Below are 20,271 nucleotides of genomic sequence, written 5' to 3'. Positions count from 1 at the left end.
ATTGAAGCAGTAACTGAATCTAATATGTAAAAGTTCTTTCTTGATGGAAAGGGCACAATTTCCAATTGGCAAGGAAATGCAAAAGGTTACTGTAAATAATGTAAAAAAGCTCTCTGCTGTCTATCTCAAAAGGTTGGGTTAGGACTTTGGCTTAAATATCACCCATTTGCCATGGATACACATTTGTTTTAATATTTTCCAGGCTTTTAGTTAATCTAGATCACACACATTTAGCTTCAAAATATAACAGGACAATTGTATTAGATATAACTTCAAAGTCAGTACTGAAGGCTTTTTTCTAGTGAAGAGGATCATTTTTACATTATGCAATAAAAAGGGGCAATTACTTGGATCTCCAACTTTCGATTTTAACTACTGAAATGACACGAGTTTTATTGGTTTGAACAATTTTACAGGAAAACGCTAATTTTTGCAACATTCACAACTGGAAGAAAAACAATGCCTGCAAAGTGGTAGCAGTGGTATATTCATGATTTTTTTTCTGAATTTATAAGAACAATATACATCACTGTCATGGTTCTTACCTTTTTCAGTTCCGAAATTCCACTGTGCGCTCTAATTGATGCCAAGAGTGCAGAATGTTCATTTTCTGCTGCAGTGAATGAAGATGTTTTCAGGTTACCATTTATCACTGTATCAGAAATCTGGCAAAAATAAGACATAGAAACAGTACATTTATCAGATATGACATGTTGCAGTAGCTGGCTTTATCATTAAAAACATCTTTGTATCAGAACTATACAACCAAATGGTGATTTATACCTTTCTAAGCCGTTCTTTATTTTGCCCTGATTGGATAGCTTCCATTAGAGAACTGTGCAAGCACTCATCTTTCTGTACTGGCTTCTGAATGATGGGTTTGAATTTCTTGACAGGCCCAAACATGTTGGTATTTGGTTTGACATTGAAGCAATTTGCGTGAAAGGAAGGTGAAGGTTCTGACTGTACTGTAAATACTATTTCAGTAACTGAAGAGGCTGTAGTAGACATTGTTGGCAGATTTGAGGCAGGCAAATTATGTGAGATGCAGTCACTCTGTTTCACAGCAGTCGCATGATCTTTAACAGAATCTGAAAATGAAGTTAAAGAAGGAGCGGATGTAAAGGTCATAGGTGTTTTAATTGACTGATCACTTGGGGCACTGGAAATCACATCTTTCACAAAAGGTGACGGCAATGTACTTTGTGGAGTCTGCCTATTTGCAGTGGGACATTGCTTGCTAGAAGAAAATGCATCATTTATGATTAACTGGGAAAGCTGTGATTGGGAAGTAACTTTGTTAAAGGAGCTTGTTTGATTTGACACTTTTTTAATTAACCAATTCTGATTTGGAACAAATTTATCTTCTTTATGTTTGATCAATTTTCCAACATTTTCTGTGCTGCAGTTGGAATAGAGTGCAAACTCTGCATTCAGTTGGCTTCCTATGCAATTTTTTTGCAAGGGCTTAAGAGAAGACTTCTCCTCAGCAGGTCTGAATTTATGTTTATCCTCAAATTTACTCTTAAATCTAGTGTTACTCTGAGCATTAGATTCATTCCCTGCTCCAGTTTTTGTTGACTGTATGCCTGTGTAGCGGCAAATTGCTGAGGCAACATATTGGCTTGATGTTCTTCTGCAGGGCTTGATAAAATTACTCACTGCTTTGGGATGGGTATTTTCTGGTATGTTTGCAATTTTTACCTTCGATGGCATAACTGACGCAAATGACTTTTCTTCAGTGGATTGCGAGTCGGTTTTAAGTGACTTACTACTTACAGCTGTAGTCTGCACAATAACTGCTTCAAATTTGGGGGATATATTTGTCAACTGCTTTGCTGGCTCTTGTAGTTGCAATCTACCAGCTGTGCAAACAGTTGTATTTATTGCCATAGTTGAAGCTGGGTTGGCACACTGCAGATTATCCTTATCCATGCTTTTCACATTCCAGAATGCCTTTGCTTTTCCTAAAAGTGATTCTTTGTCACTGGCTCCAATGTTTGCTGTAGTCTTTTTGTTTTTTGTTTCACTGATCTCTGTATGTATTAAATTGCCCAGGTCATCAATCTTGATAGCGCCTGTGGTTAGTGACAACCCTTCTCTTCCCTTAGGCTTTACAACTGGTTTTGGCGGAATAACTGTGAATGTTCTCATGCCTACTTTTGGAACATATTCATTGGTAACTTTATTGGCAGTGTTTAGCCACCTGTCTGATGAATGTTTGTGTTCCGGAGCACAGTTTGCAGCTGAACAATTCTCATCTTGCGTCAGATGTTCTGCTTGGACATTCTTCAGTATTTCCACACAGTTTTTAGCTTCTCGTGTTACTGGGTCAACCTCCACAGGTGCAATGTTGTGCACTTCTTTCCTACCATTCCCTCTAACCTGCATATCATACTTCAGTTCAGTTGCAGACAAAATCATTTCAAATTTGTTATCTCTTGACTTTATCTGATCTTGAACGTCGTAACTCTCTTCTTGTAAACCCTCTGTTGATTTTTTAATGGGTTCTTGTTGGATATCTGTACAGCTGACAATACTTGTGGGATAGAATGTGTCAAATGAAACATCAGATCGTGACTGCTCATGAATACTGGTTACGAAAGTTCCAGTTTTTGAGTTTGTTTGCCGACTGCCATCTGTATCATGAACTTCTTTTACTTCTGTAGGCTTGGGTAATTTTTCCAGTAATATTTTTTCTTCAATTTCCTCGTGGCAAGTCAATGATACTTCATCGATGATCGTCACTGGAACAGTTTCCTGTTCATCAATGGTTCTGTCAGACATTGTGGAAGATTTTTTGAAAGCCAATTCTTGTCCAGCTGCCAAAGAAATAACCAAAAGCTGTTTAGAAGTTTTCAAAAGGTTCCTGGTTGCAAACAGCAACATACAAATCAAGGTTAGAAAGGTTGTTTAAGATTACCCCACCACACGCCGCCCCCACCCCCCCTTCCCTCTCCCTCTCCCCCTCCCCGTGCAATTTCAGTAACATATGCTATTGCTTATTCTCATAATGCTCGTTTTAAAACTCTGATTTACAAAATTCTTAGAAACCACTGACATTTTGTTGGGAGAGAAGATTTGGTATAAATCCAGTTAATCTAGGGTGTTACACTAATGGGAGAGAGCATTTAGAATTAGTCAAGAAGTGCTCTAAAATTCATACTCAAGTTGTGGCTTGCCTTTGTCAGAACTTTTATATTTTTCAGAAAAATGTACAATCTAATTACAAAAGTGAAACCAAGCCTGCACTTATCAAAAAGCAAAATACTACGAATAATGGAAATCTGAAGTACAAACAGAGAAATGCTGGAAATACAGAGCAGGTCAGGCAGCATCTGTGAAAAGAGAAACAAGAGATAATATTTCATCTGATGCAAGGTCATTGACCTGAAATGTTGACTGTTTCTTTCCACAGATGCTGCCTGATCTGCTCAGTATTTCCAGCATTTTCTGTTTTTATTTCAAGAATGTTTTTATTGTGCACCCTGTTGAAAGTTAATCTTATTTGTTAATGTGCACTGAAACTCTTATATTTTGAAAAGCTCCACAAGCAGATCTCTTTCCTATATGAAAGATTTAACTTTTTTCAAAAGTTCATTATTACAGTATTTACAAAGTCACAACTTCACACCAGGTCACTTTTTAGACAGTAATAATTCATTACTTGCTAGTTTAATGAAATTATTGAAACATTCATTTTGACTTAAAACTTGTTTAGAAATAAAAAATACATTGTTAAATTTTTGACATTTACATTTTTGGGCAAATTAGATATTTTTCCTTTTCCTGATGCGCTGACTATTGGGCTGCATTCTATATACCCAGCAGGAGTTGTGAAGAATGAGAGGTGATTTCATTGAAATATACAAGGTTCTGAAGGGGCTTGGCAGGGTAGACACTGAGAGGCTGTGTCCCCTGGCTGGGGAATCTAGAATACAGGTGCCAGTCTCAGGTTGATCTTTTAGGACTGAGATGAGGAGAAATTTCTTCACGCAAAAGGTTGTGTACTTTTGAAATTGCCTACCCCAGAGGGTTGTGGATAATCTATCGTTGAATATATTTAAGGCTGGCATAGATTTTTGGTCTCCCTGGGAATCAAGGGAGATGGGAGTGGGCAAAAAAATGGGGTTGAAGCCAAAGATCAGCCATGATTGTATTGAATGGTTGAGCAGGCTTGATGGGCCATATGGTTTACACCTGCTTCCTTTCTTATGTCCTTGTGTTATCCAGTTCTTCAGGCCCAGCAGCCCCCCAGTTCTTTGTGTGTGGCCCTAGATAGTATTGGCAGGCTGCTCCACTATATGATAGCATAGCTCCACCCCATTTGGATTTGATGTTGACAAGCTCTCAGTGCATTTGCACTTTCCAACAGCAGTCACTCAGATGTGAGATATATGGCTGATGTTACCCTCCTACCCCCCAGGCAAAGGTAAGTGACTCACAATGCTGTGCTTCTTTCTCTGCCCTCATCACTGACATCCTAGGGTTTCTTGTGTCGCCACATCAGTATATTGGAAACAAACATAAGGGATGTTCCAGTGATTTAGAATGTCGACACAATGCTCCACACTGTTGCTGCAATCAAAATAGAACCTCTGATCTTGAAGATGCAAGTAAATAAAAACTGCACTGTGGATTCATAAACAGTACACCATCAATTATGCAATGTAATGCACCATTGCAACTGTACCATACAAAATATGAGTGCAAATATTTTTAGGACATGTTGCATCAGATAGGATTACATGTAGGAAAATAAACTCTTATTGGTCATTATTTCATGTAAAAGCCCAGCAAAGCTCACATCCTTACCCGTCAGTTCCATATCTAATCTTGCCAAGGTTAGATGTGTCTGGGCTTCAATGGAGATTTCATCTTCTTCCTTCCAGTTAGATCCAATGCTTGTGCCCGTTTCAAATTGAAGTTACACAGGTAAGGATTAGAAACACAAATGCAACTTCTTTAAGTATACAATTGCTTGAGCAGAATAATATAAAAGAATGTTTTGCTTTCACACGGCAGCTGCTTTTCATTCTGCCATTCACACTTCCTCTTGACATAGCTTTTGTTTCTCGTCCCATTGCCATCCCTTCCGACCTTGGACCCACCAACCCTTTTTTCATTTAATCTCTCTTGTTTTCTGCCCAGTGACAGATCTTCCCTTTTGTTCTTTTTCTTTTCCTCCCGCTTTCATTTTCTTAAAACCTTTTACACCTCTAACTCTTCCCAGTTCTAATGAAAGGTTATAAACCTGAAACATTAACTCTGTTTCTTTCTCCACAGATGCTGCCTGACCTGCTGAATACTTTCAGCATTTTCTGGTTTTATTTTACGAAAGAATGTTTATCTAAATACAGTGTTCTAATTCAGATTATTTACAAATCTTTGTTATCTGCACGGTTTTGTCAGTTCTTTCATTGCCCTCAGTCATCAAAATCTGATGGTGGAACTGTTTTGCCTGACAGTATAAAAAATACTGAAGTCTGTATGAAAATTAAAAATAACTTATTTTAAATAGTGAGACTAAAATTATAATTTATTAACACAAAATTTCAGAGATTCTTAGTGATGGTCTATTATTATATTGCCCCTCATGCTTTGAGTGAACACCTGAGTTGGGGGTCACAACATTAGTAACATGATGATTATTTGTTGTTCCAATTGCACCAGGCACATAGTTGTCTTCAATGAAATAATTTTGCAAAATTTTGGATTTGCTTACATTCTTTTATGTAAAGTACTGATTGCAAAACATAGATCGTGAGTCAATATTTCAAATCATTGAGGTCCTTCACTGATATGATCTGTGTCAAAAATATAAATGCAAGTTTGTGATGTTGAAGGAATTAAACGTGGAAACATATTTTGTAAGATTTCTTAGTTTCCAGGTATGAAAAAAAAACTTGAATTTATACAGCATCTTTCATGACCATTGGGTGTCCTAAGCATTTAATAGCCAAGTAAGTACTTTTAAAGTGTAGTGGCTGTGGTAGCGCAGGAAATATGGCAGCCAATTTGCACATAGCAAGTTCCCACAAACACAACATGATGATGACCAGATGATCTGCTTTGTGATGTTTATTAAATGATAAATATTGGCCAGGATATCGAGGGCAACTCTCCGCTCTTCTTCAAAACAGTGCTGTAGGATCTTTTACATTCACCTGAGAGAGCTTGGTTTAATATATTCAAATTCTGAAAGACAGCACCTCCAACAGTGCAGCACCTCCTCAGTGCTTCACTGGAGGGTCAGCCTTGATTTTTGTGGTCAAGTCCAGGAGTGAAACTTGCACCTATAACCTTGTGACTCAAAAGTGAGAGTGCTACTAACTGAGCCATGGCAGATGCTGTAGCTGGATATATTTCAGAAGATACATTTTTTAAATGAAAGAAAAAGCTGTATGTTTTGATTAAAGTGGATTTACTGTAACAAAATATTAAAAAAGCCAAATTATGAATTTTTAGTTTATAATTACAGTTAGAATTTGCTAGGATATTTTTTGATATGGTGGATTAGTGTTTCAAAAATGGGTCTGTTACATTTGTTTTGAAAAGCTCTCTTATCTTATGTGGACAGACATGCTTTGGTTACTCTCCAACAAAAATATAAAAATGTTTTTGGAGGTTGGTGCATTTAACTATCACACACCCAAAATATTGATAAATTTGACTGTTCAGTCTTATACAAATGGTTCCCTTGTTACTCAACAGTTGCTTCAAATGCTGCATGATATAAATATTATACTAATATTGCATGTAATACAATACAATTGGTGAAATATTTGTGATCCTGGGGATAGCACTATTGAGGGATTAACTGAAGATTACAAAGAAAGACAATGAATACATGATTTTATTGTTTATCATACATGAACTGAAAAGTAGGCGGCACCTTTCCTGGTTTTGCTAGTCATCTTTTGCCAAGTCTAGATTTAAAGGAGTACTGAATATAGCTATGAGGAAAAAATGTTGTTCTAACTCTGTAGAGTGAATTTAGGCTGACCCATTTTATGTTACAATGTGTATAAAAGGTGTAGGCCATTGACATGGAAACTCATACCTGATACTGTAGTTCCCAGCAGAATTTGATTCATCTTCATAAGACTGATCACTACTCCACGTTGAATATCCTCCTGTGCCACTTACCTTATTCAAGGCATTTGGGATCTCTTTAGTACCAGTTTTGTTTCTCAAACTAAGGCTGCCAGTGAGGGAGACTGGTGAGGGTATATCAGATTGGGAGTTTACAGTCCCAGAGTCATCAGCATTCAACAGTTCATCCTCTGATGTTGGAGTGTATTCTGATAAACTTCGGTGAAAACTGTCACTACTTTTTACTGATGCAGTCTCTTCCCTATCTCCAGGTTCTATTTCCATTATATCATCATCAACTCCACTACCTTGTTCTGATCCCAGCCCCGCTGTATAGAATCCAGGACAGAATATAAAAAAAGAATTCATAAGTCAGAAGATTAAAAAACTTAAGTTAGAAAGTGCCATTAAATGAAAATATTTACTAATCACTTGATTAACTATTGAATTTAAACTTTAGGTAAACTTATAATGCAAACACAGGAAAAACTCAATGCACAGATTGGTTTTACTGACTATACAATTACAACATAATTATAGCATTTTTCGAATAAATTACTGGTGTTTAGACGTTAAGCAAATATTTCTAGAACCTATTATTAAATTTACTGTATTTTGAAATATAGCCAAGATAAACATGAACATTTATGACAGAGCATATAAAATACTACTTGAAATATATATATACATATATATATATATGTATATATATACAAGATAAAAATCTTAAAAGACATTCAGCTTTGGTTGTAGTTTTCCCCTTTGAAGGACAGAGTTTTGCCCCAATTGAAGCTTTGGATTCGGCAACCATCATTTAAGGGATATAATTGACATGATAATTTCATCACATTTTCCATACTGCAGAGAGTTGCTCAGTATTGCCAGAAAGCTGTTTTGACCTTCAGAAATGAGTGATGTGAACAAATTTACTAAAATAATTAACTCTTTGTCTCTACATAATTAATACGTGTTTTGGTGCAACCCTCTTATATTGATTAACAACAATAATCAAACTAGCTATACATCAAATGCTAACATTCTTGAATTGGGCAGTAGACTGTGATTAGAGAAGGGCAGGAGAATAAAGTCATTAAAATTGATTCAAACCTTGTGTGGAATCATAGCATGAATGATTCTTGTACAGTTTAATATGAAAATAGAAGTTTGCTTTTTTTTGCTTTGTGCCATGTGTGCTGCAAGAATTCACTTATATCTATTCATCAGCAAAGTACAGCTGCCTACTCGATGAAGTAGGCCAACTGAAGTGAATAACATATATACCCATCTACATACCCGAATTTTTGAGACCAATTTTTTAGACAAAAATTCAAGGGTCAAAAGACACTGATTGGGAATAGTCTATAGGCCCCCTAAAAGTAGCTATGCTGTCGGACAGATAATAAATCAGGAAATAATGAGGGCATGTAAAAAAGGCAGTATATTAATCATGGGTGATTTTAATCTCCATGTAGATTGGGAAAATCAAATTGGCAGAGGTAGCCACGAGCAAAAATTCATAGAGTGTATTTGGGACAGTTTCTTAGAACTGTTATGGATCCAACCAGGGATCAGGCTATTTTGGATCTGGTAATGTGTAATGAGGCAGGTTTAATAAATGATCTCAGAGTAAAAGATCCCCTAGGAAACAGTGACCATAACATGGTGGAATTTAGCATTCAGTCTGAGAGTGAGAAACAACTGTGCTAAACTTAAATAAGGGTAATTACAAAGGAATGAGGGCAGAGTTGGCTGGAGTGGACTGGGAAAGCAGTTTAGCAGAAAAGACAGTTGATGAACAATGGCAGAAGTTTAAGGAAATAGTTCATGACTCACAACAAAGATAGATCCCAGTGAGGAAGAAGGATTGTAGGAAGAGGATAAACCAACCATGCTAGCCAAGGAAGTTAAGGGTAGTATCAAAGTGAAAGAAAAAACATACAATGCATCAAAGATTAGTGGTAAGCCAGAGGATTGGGAAAGTTTTAAAAACCAATAGAAGATGACCAAAAAAAATAAAGAGGAAGAAAATAAAAACTTTGAGGATAAACTAGCAAGTAATATAAAAAAGGACAGTGAGAGCTTCTTTAAATATATAAAAAGGAAGAGAGAGGCCAAAGTCAATATAGACCCCTTAGAGAAAGAGGCTGGGGAAATAATAATGGGGAACCAGGAAATGGCAGAGGGGTTAACTAAATACTTTGCATCAGTCTTCACGGCAGAAGACACTAGTAGCATACCAAAAATACCAAATAATCATGCAGCAAAAGACGGAGAGGAAACAAATACAATAACTATCACTACAGAAAAAGTACTAGGGAAACTAATGGGGCTAAAGGCCGATAAGTCACCTGGACCTCATAGGTTGCATCCTAGGATATTAAAGGAAATAGCTGCAGAGATAGTGAATGCACTGGTAGTGACCTTCCAAGAGTCCTTAGGTTCTGGAAAAGTCCCAGAGGATTGGAAAACTGCCAATCTAACACCCTTATTCAAAAACAGAGGGGGGCAAAAAAATAGGTAACTATAGGCCAGTTAGCTTAATATCTGTCATTGGGAAAATGTTGAAGTCTATTAAAAAGGATGTAATAGCAGAGCATTTCAAAATGCACAATATAATCGAGCAGAACCAGCATGGCTTCATGAAGGGGAAATCATGCCTGACAAATTTATTAGAATTCTTTGAGGAGGTACAAGTAGAATAGATAAAAGGGAACCAGTAGATGGAATATATTTGGATTTCTAAAAGGCGTTCGATAAGGTACCACACAGAAGGCTACTTAATAAGTTAGAGCCCATGGTGTTGGGGATAGTATATTAGCATGGATAGAGGACTGGCTAACTAATAGAAAACACAGAGTTGGGATACTGGGGAGGGGCTGTGTTTTCAGGATGGAATCTGTAACTAGTGGAGTGTCACAGGGATCAGTGCTGGGACCACAATTATTTACAATATATATTAATGACTTGGATGAGGGAAATGAATGTACTATCGCCAAGTTTGCAGATGACACAAAAATAGGTGAGAAGGCAAATGGTGAGGATGACACAAAGAGTCTACAGAGGGATATAGACAGGTTAAGTGAGTGGGCAAAAACTTGGCAGATGGAATATAATGTGGGAAAATGTGAGGTTATGCACTTTGGCAGGAAGAATAGAGGAGCTGAATATTATTTAAATGGAGAAAGACTGAAGAAAACTGCAGCATAGAAGGATTTAGGGGTCCTCATGCATGAATCCCAAAAATCTAGCATACAAGTTCAGCAGGTAATAGGTAAGGCAAATGGAATGTTGGCCTTTATTTCAAAGGGAATGGAGTATAAAAATAGGGAAGTCTTGCTAAAACTATACAAGGCACTCGTTAGACCACACCTGGAATACTGTGAACAGCTTTGGTTCCCTTATCTAAGGAAAGATATACTGGCATTGGAGGCAGTCCAGAGAAGGCACACTAGGTTGACCCCGGGGATGGAGGGATTTTCTTATGAGAAGAGGTTGAGTAGGTTGGGCCTGTACTCATTGGAGTTTAGAAGAATGAGAGGTGACCTTATTGAAACATTTAAGATTCTTAGGGGGCTTGACAGGGTAGATGCTGAGAGGTTGTTTCCCTTGTGGGACAGTCTAGGACCAGAGTGCATAATCTCAGAATAATCTCATTTAAAACAGAGATGAGGAGGAATTTCTTCTTTCAGAGGGTAGTCAATCTATGGAATTCTTTACCGCAGAGGGCTGTAGAGGCTGGGTCGTTAAGTATATCCAAGGCTGAGATAGACAGATTTTTAATCAGTAAGGGAATTAAGGGTTATGGGGAAAAGGCAGGAAAGTGGAGTTGAGGATTATCAGATCAACCATGATCTCATTGAATGGCGGAGCAGACTCCATGGGCCGAATGGCCTACTTCTGCTCCTATGTCTTATGGTCTTTGCATGAGAAGTACTTTCGAAGCAGTTTACATGTGTGCTTGATTTGGGTCCACACAGCATTTTGTCTACGGATTGGCTATATAGAGGAGTCCACTGATTGGCCCAGTGCCCCGGTCTGTTGCTGGTGAGGTCTAGTCTGTCGCAGTTCGACAGGCTGTGATGTTTAGTTACGAACCCCAGTGCAGTGGGGTGAGGTTGGCAGATTGTTCAGTCATGGTTGTGCCTTATCCAGGAGCACAGTGATTTGGGCTGTCCACAATCACGATGTTGGCAGACCATCAGTTCAAACAGCTAGCAGCAGACACGCAGATCAACGCTAGGGCGTTCCTGGACAGCGTCTCCTACCTGCCACTTTCTTGCAGTCAGTGTGTGAAGAAGTCCTGGGGAGAGTGAGCAGGGGAATGGGGAAGCTGATGGGCTCCCTGAAAATCGAAGGTCAGTGTTTACACGAGATATGTGAAAAATTACTAAATCTTAGGCCAAAAATCATGTGCTGATTGTTACATGAGATCAATTTTTACAAGGACATATACAATAATTAAGTTAAAATACTGATATTTTTTTGACTACAGTCTGAACATGATTGGGAGCTAAATATTCCAGTTTGTTGGATCTTTGGGAAGGAAAAGGAAATCGGGAAAGTAGGAGTGTACCAATATTGATAAAAGGCACAAAGGGCTAAATTGGATAACCCCCAAAATCAGGCGTGGGGATCATAAGGCACGATTAACCTGCGTCCATTCACTGATACAGGCAGCGTGCAAACTTTGCGTTGCTTGCTGATTATAATAATTATGACTTACATCCCAGTGCTGAACGCATTGATGAATGGCTGCACACCTTAGCAGGTGACCCAAGTTCAGACAAGGCTAGCAGCTCTTAAAGCCAGCCTGCACACCTTAAAGGTTCTTTTTAAAATTCTTTTTACAGGATGTGGGCATTGCTGACTAGGCCTGCATTTATTGCCTTCCCTAATTGCCCTTGAGAAGGTGGTGGTGAGCTGCCTCCTTGAACCGCTGCAGTCCATGCGCCCACAGTGCTGTTCGGAAGGGAGTTCAGGATTTTGACCCAGCGAGAGTGAAGGAACGGCGATATAATTCCAAGTCAGGATAGTGAGTGGCTTGGAGGGGAACTTGCAGGTGGTGGTGTTCCCATGCATCTGCTGCCCTTGTCCTTCTAAATGGTAGTGGTCAGGAGTTTGGAAGGTGCTGTCGAAAGAGCCTTGGTGTGTTGCTGCAGTGCATCTTGTAGATGGTACACACCGCTGCTGCTGTGCATTGGTGGTAGAAGGAGTGAATGTTGAAGTTGGTGGATGTGATGCCAATCTAGCAGGCTGCTTTGTCCTGGATGGTGTCAAGCTTCTTGTGTTGTTGGAGCTGCACTCATCCAGGCAAGTGGAGAGTATTCCATCACACTCCTGACTTGTGCCTTATAGTTGGTGGACAGTCTTTGGGGAATCAGGAGGTGAATTACTCGCCTAGCCGCTGACCTGCTCTTGTAGCCACAATATTTATATGGCTAGTCCAGCTCAGTTTCTGGTCAATGGTAACCCCCAGGATATTGATAGTGGGGGATTCAGCGATGGTAATGCCATTGAACATCAAGAGGCGATGGTTAGATCCTTTCTTGTTGCCAGCACTTGTGTGGCGCGAATGTAAATTGCCACTTATCAACGCAAGCCTAAATATTGTCCAGGTCTTGCTGCATATGGGCACAGACTGCTACAGTGTCTGAGGAGTTGCAAATAGTGCTGAACATTGTGCAAAGATGTGGTGCTTTCTGGTTGTAGCAGGACCTGGAACTGGTTAGGAAGAATTGAAGATTAGGAAGAACCTACAAGAGCCATGCAGAGACCAGAGGACATCTTCCAAGTTTCTTGAATGTTGCACCGGAGGCCTTGGTGCAAAAGGTGTGAAGAAGGAGAGAGGTCCTCTTCCCTTCGGGGACCAGGAGGCTCTCCAGACAGGTACTGAGAAGGCGGTCGGAGCAGGTAGCCATTGTGGTCAATGCCAACAGTCTACGGCCTGGATGCAATGCTGGGAGAAGTTTAATGACCTCCCACAAGTGATCAATGTCAGTGGATACATTTCCACATGCCATATCCCTGCCAACTTCACAACTAGTCTCACACGCTAAACAAAAACAGAATTACCTGGAAAAACTCAGCAGGTCTGGCAGCATCGGCGGAGAAGAAAAGAGTTGACGTTTCGAGTCCTCACGACCCTTCAACAGAACTGTGCAGAGCAGTACTTCTTCAAGGTAGGCATTTCTTGAAGAGGAGTGGCAGTCAATTAAACACAGAGATAAAAACAAAAAACTACTGCGGATGCTGGAAATCCAAAACAAAACAAAAACAAAATTACCTGGAAAAACTCAGCAGGTTTGGCAGCATCGGCGGAGAAGAAAAGAGTTGACGTTTCGAGTCCTCACGACCCTTCAACAGAACTAAAGCTCCCCCATCTTTTCCCCTCCCCCAGTCACCCATTTCCTTTCCCCCATTACAGTTGACGCCCACCAGCCCCCGGCATCACCTTCCACCTCCCCTCCGTGACCTACCGGCCACAACCCTTTTCCTTTGGGGATGTCCAGGTGAATGTACACGTTCCCCTCCTTCCCAAAAATCCCACCCCAATCCACATTCACCTCCCTGACCTCCTCCTTCCCACCCCCAGAGTCCGTGTCTGCCTCCAAGTCCCCACCAACCACCCTCGCCATCCCTTCTACCGCTAACGTCAAACCCTCACCCCCCCCACTATACTGCCTCACTCTGCCCTCTGTTATTCTCACCATTCCCTCATACCACGCCCACCCTCAGTTCGCTCCCCAGGAGGCAGTCATGGGTTCAACAGAGTCCTCCCTTGCAAGTTCACCTGGACATCTCCCCCACTGGATTCCTTCTTCCCCCCACCCCGGGACCCCTTCCCCACCTTGGAATCCTTTCCCCATTTTGAACCCCTTCCTCCCTTGAACCCATCCTCCCTCTGGACCCATTCCTCCCGGAACCCCTTCCCCCACTGAAAACTCTTCCCCGCCCGGGCCCCTTCCTCCCCAGAATCCTTTCCCCCACTCCAGACCCCTTCCTCCGCGGAACCCCTTCCCCTCCCTTAGCCCTCCCAACTCCCCTGGACTCCCCCCACTCCCCCTCCCCCGCTTAATCCCTCCAACTTCCTGACTCCCTCAGACACCTTTACTTCTTCCGCCCTCCTTAATCCTTCCCCTCCCCCCATTCCTTCCTCCAGCCTTACCTTTTCCTCGAAACTCACTTCTCCCTCCAGCCTTACTCCTTCCCCCTCCCTGGCTCCCTCAGACACCCTTACTTATTCCTCCAGCTTTCCTCCTTCCCCCTCCCTGACTCCCTCAGACACCCTCACTTCTTCCTCCAGCTTTCCTCCTTCCTCCTTCCTGACTCTTCACCCTCCCCTCTCCACATTCCTTCCATTTCCCTAACTCCCTGCCCTCTTTGCGATCCTTCCTCCCCTTGGACTCCCTCCCCTCTCCGCACTCCTTTCTCCCCATGGACTCCTTCCCTCTCTGCACTCCTTCCTCCCCCTCGACACCTTCCCCATCTTCACTCCTTCCCTTACACCTTCCACCCCCCCTTACACCTACCTCCCCATTGTCATCTTCTCCCCCGTTACTCCCTCCCCCCTCCCAACCTCACCCCACGAAACCTTCATTCCCACCTCTCCCAACCTCACCCCCGCAACACCTTCAATACCCCCTCTCCCAACCTCAACCACCCCCCAACACCTTTTCCTCTCTCAGTTGATCCTAGACCTCACCCCCTCAACACCTTCATTCCCCCCTCTCCCACCCTCACTCCACCAACACCTTCATTCCCCCCTCCCAACCTCGCTCCCACCGATACCTTCATTTCCCCCGCAACTTCACCCCCCAACACCTTCATTTCTCCCCTTCCAACCTCAACCGCCCCCCAACACCTCTTCCTCTCCCTGTCGATCCTAGAGCATCCTCTCCCAGCCCATCGATCATCATCCGTTGTGAGCATCAACGGTGACTTTCCAACTTCCGTAAGCTGCTTCGCAGCGGAGCCATGTCCAATAGAATCCACCCAGAATGCCAGTTAAGTTCTTCCAGGATCCCGTTACTGTCAGCCTCCAGCATCTTCTGTTCCTCGGATGTCCGCAATGTGAGCAAGGCCCTGGCAGTAAGTCCCAAGCTCTGTACGTCACAGTTGTCAAGACGTGTTCTGTACCGGCGTGCTTTACCACCGGCGCGGGTGGACGATCTAGCGGGGGGGGTGGGGGGGTGGGGGGGGCGGTGGGAGTGCAGGGAATGAGTCTGACGGGCTAGCCTTATAATGATATGCTGAAGTATTACAATAAGGTTCCTGACATCCGATGGCTGGAAACGCAGCCCACCATCGACAGGCTGAGCGGACAATCACAAGCTGGTTTCACGTCATGAAACTGATTTTTGGCCTTCTCGCCATATTGACCGCTCACGCCGCCGAACATGCCGACGCCAGCTTGCACGGGCGATTTCACCTCACAGATTGCATACACTGCAAGCTACTCAACTGTGGCAGGCACATTGACCAAATACGTTGCATCACACTCACTGACACACTTCCCTCTATCTTGCAGCATAAGATGACACATCCTAGGCTGCAGCAAGGGCTAAACGGCAGGGGACAAGCATGGCCAGCGGTGCAGGAGGACGAGGGCTTAGATGAAGAAGAGACTGATGAGGAAAAAAAAACACCATCACTTGGCCTGACTTCCAGCCACCTGCTCAGATACTAGCACAGCAAATATTTCAGAGGGTAGCAAGATCTGCCCATTGGTGCGTCACCAGGCAGGAGTGACCTGCAGCTGAGGCAGGGGGAAAGGATCATTTCAGCTCCTGAAAAAGTGTGGTCATGCATGAGTTCTGCTGCAGAAGACTGAGAAGAGGACTTTAATGGGGTGGTGTACTGGAAAAGGCTGATGAACATGCACACAAAAATGCCTGGTGCATTGGCTGACCTGCCTGAAAGTCTGTTGTCAGTGTCAAAGTGCATGAAGGTATTCTGCTCCAACTTGGCATAGGGCTTTGTGCAGACCTTGAACCCATGTTTTCCTGTATGGAAGTGCTAACCAACTCCATGATAGTACTTGCAGGGCTGACCATGATGCAGTGTCTGATGGCTGATGTCACAGCTTCCATTACATCAGAAGCAGAAACCACTCAGGGTCTGAGTGATTCAGTAGAACCTCAGACTGAGCTCATGAAGTCTCAATTTGTTACCATAGAAGCTCAGACTGCTGCCATCATGACTGCAGTTAGCAGTGCTCAAAGGGGCATGCAGCATCTCACAGCAGCCCAGCAATATGTCCTCCAGCAGATTACTAGGATTGCTGAGGCACAACCCAGAGAAGCAGTACTAATTCCATAAACTCGGAACCTGCTGACCTCTCTCAGTATGACCGTATTCGTCCTTCCATCACTGCCACTCAACCAGTGCCCTTGCTGTTTCCTGTCAGTTGGCCAGCAAGGCTGCTGCTGCACATGCTGAGGTGTGAAGAAGATACTGATTAGGCTTCAAGAGGACATGGACAGGTTGGTGGGATGGGCAGACAAGTGGCAGATGAAATTTAATGTAAAGAAGTGTGAGGTGATACATTTTGGTAGAAGGAATGAGGAGTGGCAATATAAACTAAAGGGTATAATTCTAAGGAGACCTGGAGCTATATGTACACAAATCATTGGAGGTGGCAGGGTAGTGTGAGAATGTTGTTAAAAAGGCATATCGGATCTTGTGCTTAAAAATAGAGGCAGAGAGGACAAAAGTGTGAGGTGATACATTTTGGTAGAAGGAATGAGGAATGGCAATAGAAACTAAAGGGTATAATTCTAAGGAGACCTGGAGCTATATGTACACAAATCACTGGACCATAATGGTCGATGGATGCCCTTGCGAATGGAAAGTTGTCTCAAGTGGTGTTCCACAGGGCTCGGTGTTGGGACCCTTGCTGTTTGTGTTATATATTAATGATTTGGACGTGAACGTGGGGGGCACGAATGGGAAATTTGCAGATGACACAAAGATTGGCCAGGTAGTGGATAGTGTAGAGGATAGCCATAATCTCCAAAACAATATAGATGGGTTGGTGGAGTGGGTGGTAAAGTGGCAGATGGATTTTAACATAGAGAAGTGTGAGGTCATACATTTAGGGAGGTCAAACAGTTACAGGGATTACACAATAAATGGGAATATACTAAGAGGGCTGGATGAAGTGAGAGATCTTGGCGTACAAGTACACAGGTCCCTGAAGGCAGCAGTTCAAATTGACAAAGTTGTAAAGAAGGCATATGGAATGGTCTCCTTCATTGGCAGAGGTATAGAATATAAAAGTAAGGATATAATGTTGGAATTGTATAAAACACTGGTGAGGCCACAACTGGAATACTGTGTGCAGCTCTGGTCACCACATTACAGGAAGGACGTAACAGCTCTGGAGAGAGTGCAGAGGAGGTTTACAAGAATGTTGCCAGGGTTAGAAAAGTGTAGCTACGAGGAGAGATTGGATAGGTTGGGGTTATTTTCCTTGGAACAAAGAAGGCTGAGAGGTGACTTGATTGAGGTGTACAAAATTATGAGGGGAATAGATAGAGTGGAGAGGATAAAATTGTTTCCCTTGGTGGAGAATTCTAGAATCATAGATTCAAGATAAGTGGCAGAAGGTGTAGGGGGGACATGAGGAAGAACGTTTTTACGCAGAGAGTAGTGGGTGTCTGGAATTCGCTGCCCAGGTTGGTGGTAGAGGCAGAAACTCAAAACTCTTTTAAAAAGTACCTGGATCTGCACCTTAAGTGTTGTTAGCTGCAGGGCTATGGGCCAGGTGCAGGAAGGTGGGATTAGAAAGGGCACCTGGGTGTCCTTGGGCTGGCATGGACAAGATGGGCCGAATGGCCATCTTCTGTGCTGTAACTTTTCTACGGTTTTATGATTTTAAGTAAGGAAGTTACGGTGAACCCTTATACAACACTGGTTTGGCCTCAACTGGAGTGTTGTGCTCAATTCTGGGAACCACATTTAGGAAGGATGTGAAGACAGTAGACAGGGTGCAGTCAAGATTTATGAGAACAGTTTCGAGGATGAGAGATTTCAGTTACATGGAAAGATTGGAAAAGCTGGGGTTGTTCTCCTTAGAGAAGGGCGAGAGGAGATTTGATGGAGGTGTTCAAGATCATATGTTCCAGACAGAGTAGACAGAAATTGTTGCTTTTGGCAGAAAGTTTGAGAATTAGAAGACACTGATTTAAGGTGATCGTCAAAAGAACCAGAGGCGAAATGAGGAAGAAGTTTTTACGTAGCGAGTGCTTAGGATCTGGAATGAGAGGGTGGCGGAGGCAGATACATTTGGGGCTTTCAAATCAGAATCAGAAAGCACCTGAAGCAAAAATATTGCAGGACTATGAGAAAATGGCAGGGGAATGGATCTCGTTAAATTGTTCTTGCAAAAAGCCGCCATGAGATGGGCCAATGGCCCCCTTCTGAGCTGTAACCATTCTAGGATCCAATAAGCTAGGTGTAGAATGGATAACCCTCAACACTCAGCAGCCAACCTCTGGTTTGGTGGCTGAAAGTTTGCTAGAACAACTGACTGGTACAAGATGAATGCATCAGGATTGCTTCCATAGTAACAGGCATTTGCTGAGCATGATGTGCTGAGTGTGATCATACATTCTAGGGATGGGCAATAAATGCTGGCCCAGCCAGTGAAGCCCACATCCCGTGAATGAATAAAAAAAAATTAACTAAATATTAGTTGTGGCTGCAGTATGTGGCATATTTCAGTAAGGATGTCCTTACTGAAGAACCAACATTTCACACATTATTCCTTGCTGAGGTTCATGCAGGATAGTTGCTCCCTGAACAGATATTCCTGCTCCTCTTTCCTCTTTCAGAAGCTTGGCCTCTGCTTATTCTCCAACTCATGCTGCATTCCAAAAGGGATGCCTACTGGTGCAACCATGTCTGGGAGCAACTTGTTTTTCATTCCTACGAGGGGTGTGGTCATTGCTGGTAAGACCAGCAATTGTTGCCTACCTATAACTGCCATTGAGTAAGCCACTTCTTGAATACAAAAGGATGGTTTGCTAGGTTATTTCAGAGGGTAGTCAAGAGTTGATCACATGGCTGTGGGTCTGGAGTTATGTATAGGCCAGACTGGATGAGGACAGCAGCTTTTTGTTTCCAAAAAGGTTCCAAAAGGGAACCAGATGGATTTTTGTAATGACCCAGCAGTTTCATGGTCACTATTCCAAATTTAATTAATTAAGTTTAAATATCCCAGCTGCTACGGTGGGAGTTGATCTAAAATATCTGGACCATTAGTCCACGTCCCTGGATGTTTAGTTCAGTAACATAACAACAATACTACTGATCCCCTGGCTTACGCAGAACCCTTGAGTGCCACACCACTCTTGTAGGCTTTTGTAACTTGAACCAACTATAGAATGTCCCATAGAGAATCACGGCAACAGCCGGAAAAACAATCAGGCCTGCAACTAACCTGTAAATGTTTAATGCTCCCTTTAACTAGCATTGATGTGGGGGCTCCTTATTGCTGCTGAACATGTGTTCAGCTGTGTGAGGTTAAGAGAGGATGTTAGCTGGAGCTTTGAGCTCCAAAATTGCATCACTGGCATCAAATCAGCACTGCACACTGATTGATGTCATATTCCCCTTGCTCTGCATAATTTTGGTAACTATTCACTGTACAGATGGCTGTGCCACAAACACCATTTTGGAACTCTAAGGGTGCAAAAGGGACAAATTTCTCACCTTCTCTTCTCAGAGCCTCTTTTGGCCTAGGATCCACTTCTCAACAGTTTAAACTGGGGGGAAGTCTCACTAAAATTAGCAGTAACACTCCACTGACATCATCAGAGTCCAATGTAATAGTCTAAAGCAGGACCCCACAATCTTCCAGCGGTTGTCCCATCCATCTACTCAAGCCAACTTAAAATAATATCCTGTGGTGTGGATAGAATGTTGACTCAATTTTAAATACAGTGGTAAGATCAGGCCTTTACTCTGCAACCACAGTGTTACTGAAATTCAGTCAAATTAGTTACTGGTGGAAGTCTGACTTCATCAAAACCATGTTTGTGCCAATAATTGGACTGAATAGCCCCGTTATTTAGAAGTGATGGTTTTTGAGCCTGTAATGGAGTATTGGACAGGAAATTTGGAGGTACCCCCACATGCTGTGGAATTTTAACTCCACATTGTATGTCGTTTTCT

General features: G+C 42.3%; 1 protein-coding gene across 4 annotated transcripts in view; it reads right to left on the bottom strand.

The window, feature by feature from the left end:
* Nucleotides 1-20,271, bottom strand: part of cobl (cordon-bleu WH2 repeat protein) — a 536,382-nt gene that overhangs the window by 101,386 nt on the left and 414,725 nt on the right. For all 4 annotated transcript variants that reach the window (XM_078538619.1, XM_078538620.1, XM_078538621.1 and 1 more), the window contains 4 exons: nt 7,064-7,424; nt 4,816-4,904; nt 784-2,822; nt 546-665 (listed from right to left, as the gene is read on the bottom strand). In XM_078538619.1, coding sequence (XP_078394745.1) covers nt 546-665; nt 784-2,822; nt 4,816-4,904; nt 7,064-7,424 — 2,609 coding nt within the window. The remainder of the gene's footprint in view (nt 1-545; nt 666-783; nt 2,823-4,815; nt 4,905-7,063; nt 7,425-20,271) is intronic.

Source organism: Cetorhinus maximus, chromosome 3 (assembly GCF_964194155.1).
Source record: "Cetorhinus maximus chromosome 3, sCetMax3.hap1.1, whole genome shotgun sequence".
In the NCBI taxonomy this organism is placed as follows: Eukaryota; Metazoa; Chordata; class Chondrichthyes; order Lamniformes; family Cetorhinidae; genus Cetorhinus; species Cetorhinus maximus.
Note: the sequence above shows the minus strand (reverse complement) of the source record. Positions and strands in the feature narration are given on the sequence as shown.